The 13,265-nt window shown below is 52.0% G+C and overlaps 1 protein-coding gene across 1 annotated transcript in view; it reads right to left on the reverse strand.

Moving 5' to 3' along the window:
- Window positions 1–11,324: 11,324 nt before the first annotated feature.
- The window catches only part of MCM5 (minichromosome maintenance complex component 5), a 9,028-nt gene continuing 7,087 nt past the window's right edge, over window positions 11,325–13,265 (reverse strand). The window contains 5 exon segments of the mRNA XM_008943125.1: window positions 11,325–11,426; window positions 11,828–11,955; window positions 12,552–12,694; window positions 12,839–12,967; window positions 13,198–13,256. Of these exon segments, the coding sequence (XP_008941373.1) occupies window positions 11,325–11,426; window positions 11,828–11,955; window positions 12,552–12,694; window positions 12,839–12,967; window positions 13,198–13,256 (561 nt within the window).

The following is a 13,265-nucleotide window of genomic DNA, read 5'->3' on the forward strand; positions in this document are numbered from 1 at the left end:
CGGGTGTGGCAGGAGCCTGTGGAGTGATCCTGGGATTCTGCGCATCTGCACACACAGCATAAACAGAAGTTTGTGCCAGCTGCTGGCTGCTGGGACCAGAAAGAAGGGATTCATTCAGCCACGTTTAAAAAAAAAATAAAAAGTATGGTGAGAAATCACAGCCATTTTCTTGTTTTAGGATGTGGAAAATTGCACGTCTCCCCGGTTATTTCTGCTGGTAGTGTTTTCAGCTGGTAGTTCTCAGGGGTGTTTGGAGCTAAAGTTCCTCTGGCTGAGGGGCATGGTGATTTACAGCTTGCAGATGAGGGCAGGCGTATGTGGATGCACACACAAAGCCTTGCAGATACCAAAAGTGGCAAAACCCAAGCAATGACCCAAAACTCCAGGCAGCCACATAGGCACAGAACACTTCCTAGCTACAGAAACCTTCCTTACATGTCCTGGGATGAGCATCCAGAGGTAACGGTATGGGGCCTCATTCACCATCCTGGAAAAATCCACGTCACCAGCTTCTGTCCTGCGAGGCAGACTCTGCCACTACTGATCAGAAACCCTCTGGACAGAGTGAGTCAACTCTTAGGAATAAAATATTAGCAAAGCAACCACCACGGATCCACTGGGACTTCTCTAGGAAACCATTTCTGCTTCATTCCCACCAATCCAGCTTTACTCATCCCTGCTAATACGAGCTACAACCCCAGGGAAAATATGACCATAACATGAGACCAACCTCCACCCCTTATCTGAACACCCTACCCAGACCCCACTCCCTGGAAGCCTCCATGGCCAGGGCAGGGTGACTGGCTCAAGCTGGGCTACACACTCTCTGCTTTCAACGGCCTGTCCCTCGTTGGTGGCTGTGAAACCCTTATACCACATATGCAGGCAGAAGACAGACCCTTCCACGTAAAAAAAACCCAAAAGAGGAAAGGGCAGGTGTGGGGGCTGGAGGCTGGGGAGCTGGAGCTGAGCAGAGTGTGTCCTCATAAAACTGTTGGCATTTCTCTGCTTGCCTCCTTGGAGTCAGCCGAGTGTTTTCTCTCAAGCCAATCTCTCGTTTGAGCTGCTTGAGAACAAGCACTGAGGAGCCCCTGTTGTACATGCCACATAAAACCACTGAGGACGGAGCCCAGAGTAAAAAATATTTCCATAATAAAACTGTCAAGGGGAAATGAGAGACTAGAAACCTTTGCAACGCCAAGTAATTAAGAACAGTGATGCTCTCTCCAAAACACTTGAGATAAACTGTCTCCTTAATACTCTAATTGGCAAGGAGCAGTTTGGGGTGAGATGTCCATGTGGACCAGGGGAGTAGGTGACACAGGGAAGAGAGCCCAGGAGCTGTAGGGGTAGGGTATGTGGCTTGAGCTCCTGCCAAGGAACACAGAAATCCCCGCTCCCCTGCGGGCTTCCCGAGGCTCCTTCTATAGTCTCTCCAAATTAGGTCACTCCCACACAGCCTACAAGTAACAGCAGCCAACGCTGGACCACCCAGGGCAGCAGGGAGGAGGCTAACCAAGATGAAGCAGAGCCACAGATGATATGATGCAAGGGTGGATTGGGCAATAGAAGAATACACCCCGGTGGACGAGGGAAAACAAAAGGTCTTCATGGGTGATGGTAGAATGTGATCTCTCAGCTGTGGCGTGGTGTAGGGTGGGAAGCCACCACAGCAGGGTGCTCTGGGCATGCACCCAGCCCAGGATGGCACATGGGGGTCCATAACTGGCCTTGCTGCACCTGCAGCATGCTGCATCCTCAGCTGGGGGGTGTCCCTGCCAACAGAGGAGGGCTGACTCTGCCAAAGGCACTGGTGGGCTCTGCTCAGCTCCCAGAAAGAGTTTACTGGCAAGGAATGAAACCCAGTGTCAGGGCCCCAGATTAGTTCTCAAACACTGGGAATCTCCCTCCTCCTATGAGCCATTTGGGATTTAATCTTCTCTTTGGATTTGCAAAGAGAGTCTGTCCAACAAGCACAGGAATACCCTCAGGTTGGTTCTTCCTCTTCCTCACTATAATTAGGAGAAGGCACCTACCTGATGGAGAAAACACATTTGGTTCAACTCACAGACCTGAATGAAGCAGACTGTGGCCCCTGAAAGCCACTCACACGCCACATGGCTCAAAGCAAAGGCATGAATTATTGTGGGATGAGGAGGAGGACCCATGTTCTTGAACAAATCACTTGCTGTTTTTAGCCTGGACTCAGCGGCACAAAAGTGCACCGAAAGAAATAACAGATAAAACACAGATGTGGAAACCAAGACAACCAAGAACTGATGGACTTCAAGTGACGGAAATAACCCAAACAGATCAATACCAGACTAGGCAACCCAGAAAAATCTGCGCTCTCAAATGCCTCCATTGGACAGAGCACAAAAGCTACTTCCATTTTGGGCTTGATGGAATCATCCACACACCAGGTATGAAACATAAACACCAGACACTTGGTGCTGTGCAGCTACCTGACAAAGGCATGAAGTTAGTTGGACTCGCTTGAAGCACAGTCTTTTTATATTTTCAAAACACCAAGTTGAGTGCAAGTATTCAGGCTGCCATGGCAACGTGGTGCATTTGTTCCCTAGTGTCATTTCCCACCACAATTGTGTTGGTGCTTTTCTTTTTTTTTTTGTTTTTTCAGAACTTTGCCTGACTTCAAAACTTTGGTTGCTGAGGCAACATCTCCCCTTAAAGGGAAGCGATTGGTTGTGCCCATCTGTGCCAAGGCAAGGGCTCTTCTTTGAAGACCATGAGCTACAGCAAGGGAGGAGGTGTTGGTGAGGCTAAAAAGATACCCAGGGAAGGAGGGGGAGAAGGAGAAGCTGGGCTAAGAGGTGGCTGCAGAGGGGCACCACACGCCCTCGCCTGAGGCAGGTGGGACTGGCTCTGAGTGGGAGGCTCCCAGCTTAGCACTGCTGAGCTAATGTGCCACATTACATCATTGAGGAGATCAAATGTGGTCTTGGTGAAAAAACACTTTGCCTCTGATGTATCCTGCGATGCGTTGTCCTCGCAAGACCTCTCTGAGAAAGGAATTTGTCACTGGGCTTGTTTGACAGAAGGAGTGACCAAGGCAGGGAGAGCTTGAATGAACTCCTGAAGGTCACACAGTAAATCAGTGGCCGATGCAGGAGGAAGCCCCTGGAGGTGTGTTTCATTTGTAAGATCATCATTCCTCTGCTATTTAACTTACGCTTCAGCAGAAACCCATTTACCTTCTGCAGAGAGGCACTGCCATCACTTTTTCTCTCACTAACATATTACAGTCCTCACCTCTGCTATTTGTCAATGTATTTGGCTGAAACATGCTGGAGCAGGGACTCTTTTCTTGCCAGTGAGGCCCAGATCTGCACTCTGCCTGAAATCCTGCTCTATTGTATGTGATCTCACACACCACAGGGATGTGCACGGGGAGAGGGGCACAAGAGAGGATGAAACAGGCAAGGGGTGGTGAGAGGATGATAGCATGGAGGTGGGCATGGAACACTGCTGCTGCCAATCCAGGGACTGGGGCTGAAACCTGGGAAACCCGTTCTGGGAAGACTATCCTGCCAGAAATCAGTAGGGATGGCACGAGTAGGAAAATCAGGTTCCATTTCATTGGAGTTGCTGAGGAGGCATCATTGAAGCAGCAGCAAAGATAGAACAGCCTGGCACAGCTCTTCAGAGGGGATTTGTCTGCTGTCACTGGGCTCTTGAGGAGCAGAGGTGTTCCACACAGACAGCTGTCACTCAGCCCATGAGGACAGGAAGGCTTAAGAGGGAAGAACTGTGGGGAAAACAAAGACAGCTACCAACAGGAGGAGGGAGACATTGCAAAGGTGAAGATTAATGGCAGACGTTTCTCTGCCTCTTAAAGAGCAGGGGAGCGTTCAGAAGGATTAAGGAATATTGTGGATGTGGCATTGGTAGGATGAAGGAAATCCCCCTGGGGCTGAAGAAGCTGGATTTCATCCATCCTGCTTTGCTGTTAACTCTTGTGCACCTTCACATGAGGGAGCCCAGAAAACCAGCCAGAAAAACCAGAGATGGTAGCTGGCTGAAAACAATTCAGGCTGTTTAGATTTCACCTACCTCATGCTGCTCACTGTGAGGCCCAGAGCAGAACCATTTACATCCTTTCTGAAGTAAGAAGCAGGGGGTTTACATGTTTAAAACAAATTACCACTTTAGCAGAGGTTCTCCAAAGACCTCAGCTACTGCACTGCCTGTGAGCCAGCATCTTTTCCAGCCTGGAGATGTGCAGAATAGGTGCTGCTGGAAACCAAGGCCAATGAGTAGATCATAGAATTGTAGAATCAAGGAGGTTGGAAAAGACCTCCAAGATCATCAGGTCCAACCATCAACCCAACACTAAGGTGACCACTAAACCATGTCCAGAAATGTCATGTCTACACGTTTTTTGAACCCCTCCAGGGATGGTGACTCCACCACCTCCCTGGGCAGCCTGTTCCAATGGCTCACCACTCTTTCAGGAAATAAATTCTGCCTATTATCCAATCCAAACCTCCCCTGGTGCAACTTAAGCCCATTTCCCCTTGTCCTATTGCTACTTACTTGGGAGAAGAGACCAACCCCCACCTCACTCCAACCTCCTTTCAGGGAGCTGTGGAGAACAATAAAGTCTCCCCTCAGTCTCCTCTTCTCCAGACTAAACAATCCCAGTTCCCCCAGCTGCTCCTCATAAGACACAGGGTTGGTACCAGCTATTGCCTGACCAGAGGGCACAAGTGATTTATTAGACTAGCTCACCACGCCTCCACTTTGCAGCCTGTGTCTCAGTGCCCCAGTTCCAGACTGATGGTGACTCTGACACCCGTGTAGGGGTCACTGGAGATTCGGCTTTGATTTCTTTCCATTTCAGCAGTTCCTAGCTGACTGCATAAGCAGAGCCAGATACAAACCCACTGCCTGGATCACCACCTGCCTGTTCCAAATCTGGGTCACTGTGGCATTTAAAAACACGAGAAGCCAACACAGCCCTGCCAGGCAAAAGCAAAGAAGGAAAGTAAATGGTTGAAGTGCTCTTGATGTCAGCAGAGAAACACACAGACACAGGAAGCAGCAGGCTTTGTCTTTCTCCTGCATTTAATTGTCTTTGATGCTCCCTTCCCAAGGGTGTTGACTCTCCTCCATGTGGGTGAAGGCCTATGTTGGTTGCATGTCTGGCAGGCAACCCCCCAGGGGCTGCATCCTCCACATCCTGGGACACTTCCTTCTGTCCAAGTGATCCCAAAAGCAACCCAAGGAGTGACTCCCAGGGTAATACTGTTCCTCTGGTGAATTCCAGGGATTGCCCGTGCCCCCAGACTTCTGTCTGGGCACTGACTACAGGGAGTTTCCCTCTCTGGTCCTGGATGTCTCATGGCTAGCAGGTTTGCTGAGGTTATGAGACCCCCAAGGCAGTGCACGGCCTCTGCTCTTCCATGGATAATGCAGAACATGCCCAGGGCACAGATGAACCAGGTGAAGGATCTATTGTTCCTGAGGTACTCCAACACATGGCAGAGGCTGATGAAGCCTTCAGGACCTCTTTCCTGCCTGTGGATCCCAGTGTGTGTGGGGGTGAGTCCTCTCCCATGCTCAAGCATCTGAGAATTGTCTGGGAGTCTCCTACTCCCAAAGGCAACATCCAGCAGCTGCTGGATGCCCCAGCAAACAAACAAACAACTTCTGCAGAACGCCTCTGGACATCAGCCATATTAACCATGAGTGCTGCTCTCCCCTGTGGATACAACAGCTGCCCATTGGAATAAACAGGAAACCATTTTATCCTCTGAGGAGCAAGGAAGGTGAAGGGGTCATGACTGTAAATTGTGTGTCTCTGGGTTTGGGGCATTCAGCATGAGCCACAAACAAGTAGGTCTTCTGGTTTTTCTCATCGAGCAAGGACTCAGATTCTGGGCTTCTCTTTCTGAGCTGGTTCTCTGACCTAATGTTACCCTTTTCTCCAGTACAAGACACAAAAGAACAGAAGTCCTGGTTTCTCCACCCAGGTTTTGGAAAGCAGTCAAATAGCATGGCACAGGGAGGCACTGCAGCAATACATCTGCCAGGTCACATGGAATACAGGTGTGGATACATCTTGTCTCATTCTGCATGAACACACGTGGCTGGTTGTGTGGTCCTGGCTACGAATGTGTGTGCTTCTGCAAGTTGGTGATGTTTATCACTCTGAGCCCCTTTGGGATGAACTTTTCTTGGCCATTTTAGAGCACCTATTTTCCAGTCTCTTGGAAAGCAAGCCAGTTTTACATCAAACAAAGGCAGCCAGTGAGCACTGGCTTTTGCCCATGGAGTGTTTGAATTGCTGGGCTCTTTGGCTGGGCCTCTAAGACTCCTCATGTCATTCAGGAGGTCAGGTGAGCTGGGACAAAAGGGACCTTCCAACCTCAACAACTCAAGTTTCAGCACATCTCAAGACTGGGGAAGCTTCACCCTCTTTGCCAGTACTGATGCTACAGTGGAAACCTTGATGGTTTAGTTGTCTGACTCCAGAGAAGCTGGGTAAATCAGACATTGTAGTTCCCCCATCACACCAACTGTGCTGCCAAAAGCTCTGGACTGAGCATCAGGTACGCAGGGCTGCCACTGAGGAGTTAGTGAGAGCCACGTGCTGCTGGGAAAGCTGTTCATTGAACCCACAGGGATGGGAAAGCTCCTGGATTGGTGACAGTCTCTGCACTCCTGGTCAGCCCACCATACACAGCCACACTGCAAAACACAAAGAGAAGGTAACTGATAATGCTGAGTGTGCACCTTGTCCTGGTGTGAGGGTCCAGGCTGGTGCTGTTACCTGTATGCTAGCTGACCACTCAACTGTTGCTCTAAAAACCTCCTAAAATGTCTTGGGCACTGTGTGTTTAACTCTGGGGTCCTGGTGACATACTGAAGCTCATCCTCATGACCACATGTGACAGAGCAAAGTACCAGGTGCTGCCTGAGACCTGACAGACTCCATCAAGTGAAGGATTTCCAGAAAGGAAAGATGCCTACGTGTCTATTTATAGGTGCCTATTTATACCACAGAGGTGCTGGCTGCTGATGAGCACACAGCATGTGGCCAGCTGTGGATAGACCTGCTTCCCACCCAGCAGGCATTTCATAGCTAGTTTGATGAAGGCAGGCAGGATAATGCTCCTGCTTTCATTCTGAGGATCCAAAAGTGTGTGGTGCAAAGGGCCTACAAACCAGTGCTGCCTGGCTCTGCTGCCCAGTGTGCTGCCTGGCCAAATTGCCCACCCAGGAGACTGAGAAAAGGAAAAAAAAGAAAAGTGCTAGAAACAAAAAGGGATGCTGAGGTGAGGTAAAGATCAAGAACAGGGAGAGGAGGTGGAACATCTTGGCTGGATAGAAGCTGAAGGGCAGGGAGGAGAGGGACAGCCAAGAAGCAGCAGATGGTCCAGGGGACATTCTCTGATGCATGTCCTTTGGTGTCTAGCTCCTAACTGAGAGCCCTGAGAGCTGATCCAGCACATTACACCCCTGTGTCCTGCCTCCCCATGAAGCCAGCAGGCTAGAGGCTTTTGCTGGGCACTCTGCAAGGTGGCCAAGGACTGACCACAGTGGCCAGGAAGGGGAATAGAGGAGTATGACCATGTAGAGGAGAAGAGAAAGCAGGCGTGAGGCATGCAGTGGGGTGGAGGAGGAGAAAATGGACTCACAGGCATTGCTGGGAGAGAGCCAGAGCAGAAATGTGCAGGAAGGGGCAAAGGCTGTTGCAAAGGGATGGGCAAAATGGGATGAAGAGCAGTAACAGGCACTTGTACATCACAGCTGTGGGAGAATCAGTGCTTTGGGATTCTGAAGGAACCTAGCCTGGAATAAGGGGATAGAGGTCATTATAGAAACTTCCTGAAGGACTTGAAACTCAGCATAAGACACCTACACCCAGCAGACCACATCACAGGCATCCAGACCCACGACCTGTGTTCCACAGGGTGATGCCATGGCAGCATGGCATTGCTGCACCATGGTCTCCCTCCCAGAGACTGCTCCTTTTGTCTCTTGGTCTTTGCCTTTGGGACAAATTTTGGATTTGTCTCAAATTTTGGATTTGCCTTTGGATGTATTTGTATTTTGGGACATCAGTTCTCAGCCTGGCAAGGGCTGGAAAGTCCCCAGAACGTGTTGGTGTTATTTATGCCAGCAGGTAGAGACTGTCCCTGAGACTGGGCAACTGTTGTGCCAGTTGCCACTACACCAAACTGGTGAGAGGCGGTCTCTGCTCCAAAAAAGTTATTATCCAGGACATGCAAGGAGATGAAGTCACTTGCTCAACTGGCCCAGTAAGTCAGTAAGAAGAAGGGGGAAGGAGCCCTGGCTTCCTTCTTCTGAGGTCAGTGCTTGGTGGACCAGCTCAGATCATCTCCCACACTGCCCATATCAGCATATTCCTCTTGCCAGTGTTTCTCTCACACCCCTGAGCAGCAGCCCTCAGGACTCTGCAGTTGGCTTTTGTTGTGTTTTATGGAGGAAGTGACACTCACAACACGCTCAGAGGTTAAGTTGCTGCTTTGCAACAGCTCCCATCCTACACTGAGGCAGAGGAGATTCGAGTGGTGCAGATGTGGTGAGTCAGCTTTGCTGGGTTTTACAGAAGAGGAGCTCCAGGGACATTTCTACAGAGATATTCTGATGAGTTTGGTGTACAAAAAGAATCCAACCTAGTGAAGCTGCCCCAAAGCCAGGCACCCCAAGCAAGCCTTCATCCAAACCCTTCTCCTCCAGGAAGCACATGCACATCTCTCCAGTTTGAGATGCTTATGATGCAAAAATACCTACTTGATTGAGTTGCCCTGACCTCCTTTTGCAGTCAACAGAGAGCAAACAAATGCACTTAGTGCACAGCCCTCTGGTTTCTTTTAAACATTTACTTTGGATAAAACAACTTGCTGTCTGGAAGCACTCACTCCCCTGCACTGACACGAAGAGTGCCTTGCTCAGACACTGCTCTTGGTGCCTGCTCAGATGAATCCCAGCCCAGTCCCACCATGGAGAACCAAAAAAGGCGACAAGAGCTGCACTGGATCCTTTTGGAGTGAGAAACTCCCCTCGGCTCACACAAATTAACACATTTTGTACAGAATTCCATGTCATCTGCAAGTTGTTCCGGGGCTAATTCCTTGTAGCAAGAGGTGGCTTGACCTTGTTCTGATGCTGCAACACCAAGTGCTTGATCAGGCAGTTATGGGAGCTTCAGTCTCCAGATGAGGATGTGGCTATTAGTCCCATGTTCACTCATTCCTCCTCCATGGAGCTGATCCTCTCTATGGAGCAGCAGCTCAGGGTAGCTGCACCCTTCTTTTATTCTAGCCCTGCCTCGTGGTCAGGGAGCAGTGTGGGGAAAGACTTTTTCTTTTTTAGTGGAAAAGGGTGTCCACTTTTGCCCCAGCACTGCTTGCTCCAAAAAGCACCAAGAGGTACGTGTCACCCGCAGAAATACAGAGCAATAACATCACTGGGCTGAGCTTCCTGGAGACCTATCCCTGCCTATCCTACTGGGAGCTTTTGGGCCAGCCTCCTCTCTGCTCCAGACCTCCACAAATGCAGACTCTATGATGCACCTCTCAAACACCCCCACAGAAGGAAAGAGGGATGCTGTTGGACCACCCTAAGGGATTGCAGTGGATCCCAGCCCTTGTGTGAGAGCTGCCAGGCTGGGTGCACCCTACACCCCACCACCCTGGCCCAGGTGGACCCCTCTTGGTGGAAGAGGAGGAGGCAGCACTGTGTGCAGTACCAGAGCCCAGCATTCTCAAGGCTCTGCTACCCTCTGCTGGCCCTGAACGTTTCTGTTGCTCATGCAGCCTCTCTGGGTGGGTGTTTATCAGTCTGAAGGTCACCCGCAGCCTCAGCAGCCACCTCTCTGGCACTTGCAGCAGCTTCACTCACCACCATGCCCAATGCTGCCCTGTCTTCAGAGCCCCCCACCATCCAAGGTGTGGAGAGATACTTCCCCACACCTCACATCTTAAGAGAACCAACACCACACTGGAAATGACAAAACCCTGCATTTTGACACGTGCAAGGTCGTTCAGCAGAGAAGGGCAGTGGCTGCACAAATGTGCCCCTGAGGCAGAAAGCCCAGGAGAGGCTCCTGGCTGGTGGGACATCCCACCCCACAGCTGCCAGCACACAAACAAGGTGGCAGAGGTCTGGGGAAGAGCACACAGCTCTTTGCCACCGCCCTGCATCCCCATCCTCACCTGGTACTGCTCTACCCCACCCAGCACCAGGGGAGCTCTGCCCAGAAGGGCAGCCTGGGTCAACAGGATTTATGCCTTAATAGAGAAATCAAACCCTGAGTGAGCATCCTGGTTTGGGGTAGAACAGAACTCGTTCTGTTCAGGGATTTTACTTTTCAGCTAAAGCTCTTCTAACTAACTGCACTTTCTCAAGCTAACAGCAGATTTCTGCACTCTCTGCTTCCAGCAGTGATAACACTCCATGTTTAGAGTTACAACCAGGGATTGGTGTGCAGACCAAGGTCACTGCTAAAGCTTGTGTACCACAAAGAGGGGGGCAGAAAGAAGTAAAAGCTGCACCTGCAGGGAGGAATGGGCAACGGAAGTGACCCTAAAATTCACCAATGGGGTATTGTATCCCCTATCCCTCATATTCAGTATAAAAGTTCCAGAATCCAGCTTCTGTACTCAATCCAGGGAGTCCAGCCTGGGACTTCTCCCCAGGGCCTGCTCCCCAGCCAGGGGGTGATGGTGACATATTCCCATGAGGGGAGGAGGGAATTGGGTTTGATACTGATTTTGTATATATTTATATATGTAATTTTAGTATTATTAGTAGTAGTAGTAGTATTTTCATTAGAACTGTTTTCTTTTCTTTCGATAAGTCTCTCTCCCTTATTCCCTTTCTCTGCCCCTTTGAGGGAGGGTGGTTAACAGAGCATCTGTTACAGGTCTGGGGGCAGCCCTGACCCTAAACCATGATGGTGAGAAATGAGTTTCTGCCTTCAGGGCTGCTGGTGCTGCATCCTACCTCGAGATGAGTCCCTGCACCAATCCTGCACCACCCCTGAAGGGGAAAAGGGCTACCCATCCCCTCTGGGCAAAGACCCTGGGCTACCAATACCAGTTTTTATTTGAATGCAAACTAAAAAAGCTTCTGGAGTTTAAAGAACATCAACATGACACTGTGACAGAGCACTCGAGGAGAACTCCAACCGCCCCAAACCCTGGTTCAAGAGGGATGCCCTGGGCTGTTTGGCTCCCCAAGGAAAAGCTTCTTCCAAGAGCTTCCAAAACCCCACGGGCATTCCCCCTGCACAGAGGCAGCAGGGGGTCCCTCCCCACGTGGGGGACAGGTCACTTGATGCGGTAGAGGACTTTGCGTTGCATGCGGTGCTGGATCTCCCCCCGTCGCATCATCAGCTGCAGCACCTTGTAGATGGCGTGTTCTGGGTATTTCTGGAAAAGGGGAGAGCCGGGGGGGGGATGAACCACTGGGGAGAAGCTCACCAGAGCCCAGCAGGAACCTGCAACCACCACTAAAGCCTGGCTGTGCTCCCACCAAGGAAGGGAGCCTGGTGGCAGCAGGCACTGTAGCTCCTTTTCCCTTTCACTATTTTCAGGTCTGACTGCAGCCTGTCTCACAAATCAAACTCTTCTGGTTCCAAGGACAGGACCCAAACCAACCCAAACAGCCCCAGACCCGAGTCCTTTTGCAGAAAACAGAGTTCTCCCCTCACGCTCCTTAAACTCTGCAATCCCATTGCATAGCACTCCCTCCAAACAACTTCAAAAGCAGGCATGGCCAGAAATGCTCTCCACCCCCGAGCAGCAGCCTGGAGCCCTGGCCCCCAGCCCACCTGCCGCACGAAGTCCTGCACGATGCTGTGCTCTGACACCTGGGAGCCGATGGCGAAGCGCCGCTTCAGCTGCTTCTCGATGCGGGACAGCATCTCCTGGTCCTCCTGCGTCGTGAAGCCTTCTGCTCCTGGAGGGAGAGGCTGTGTGAGCTCTCCGTGCCACCCCGACGCCACTCTCAAAGCCAGAGTGCCCATCTCCTTTATTTTCCACCACACCTGCATGTCTCAGAGGCTCTAGAGAACCTCAAAGGCTGCGAAGCTACACAGACACAGCTGAACGTGGACCAGACCGCTGGAGAGTCCTTCAAACCCTTTGTGCCACACTGCCTCCCAAGGAAACATCATCTCCACCCCCACAGGGAAAAATGTTAAAGGACAAGCAGGATGTGGAACCACCTCCGGCACTGGACTCTGCCCTTGGAACCACAAGTGGACAGGCCATCCCTCCATCCAAGAGTGGAAACCCTTGGAGTAATTTGTCATGGCCTTTCCTGTGAGCCGCAGCCCCCACAATAGCTCCTTGCTGCCACAGGCATTGCTTTGCCTTTGCTCAGAAAGCAGGTCCAGCACCTGCCAGGGGGTGCCCGGTAACACCCCTTGCCCCTGCCAGCACTCCTTGCCTCTGCCAGCCTGGTCTTGGGAGCAGAGCTCATCTCTCCTTGCCCTGAGCAGCCAGGCCCAGCACGTCCCTCCTACTCCCCTCCACGAATCATCACCCCCTCACCTGCCAGGCTGCCCGACATGGCCGCGTCGAGCGTGGACACCTGGAAGAGCCTCAAGGCCTCCTCGACGTCGGCCTCGGTGGCAAAGGGCTGGAGCTTCATCTTGGCCAGGGCCTCGGCGATGCGCACAACGGCCTCCAGCTGCCTGCGGCCAAGGGAGAGCACGGCCTCGCTTCGGCTGGGCCACACCGAGCCCAGCCACCAACCCCTCTGCACCCTGTCCCCAGGGGACACCTCCGCACGGCTTTCAGACCCCTCCCCGGGGAGGCCCTGCGGGCGGGGGGCTCACCGGACGGTGATGGGGATGCTGGAGCGGCGGTCGCTCTCCTGCTCGTGCTGCCGGGTGCCGCTCCTCATCAGGATGTAGCGGTTCTTCAGCTTCTCCGCCGCCGCTGCCGACAGACGGGGGCCACACTTCCTGTGGGGGGGGACACGAGCTACAGGCAGCGCCCCCGGGAGGGTCCCCACGGCGGGGAGGGGCTCCCGGGCACCCCTCGCTTCCCTGTGCCACGAGTTGCTCCCACCACCCTTTTTTCAAGGTGGGAGTTAAAGAAGGGGTCACAGATAGAGGCTTGCCAACGCCAGCCGTGGTTCCCTTCTCACCACTGCCTCCCAGCGTGCAGCCAAAAAGTCAGGGCTCTCACTCACATCCGACAGAAGGAGATGAGCTTCTTCAGCTTGTTCAGCTCGATCTCGCCCTCCACGGCCTGGGTCTG

Source organism: Merops nubicus, unplaced genomic scaffold, assembly GCF_000691845.1.
Source record: "Merops nubicus isolate BGI_N331 unplaced genomic scaffold, ASM69184v1 scaffold21546, whole genome shotgun sequence".
Classification (NCBI taxonomy): Eukaryota; Metazoa; Chordata; class Aves; order Coraciiformes; family Meropidae; genus Merops; species Merops nubicus.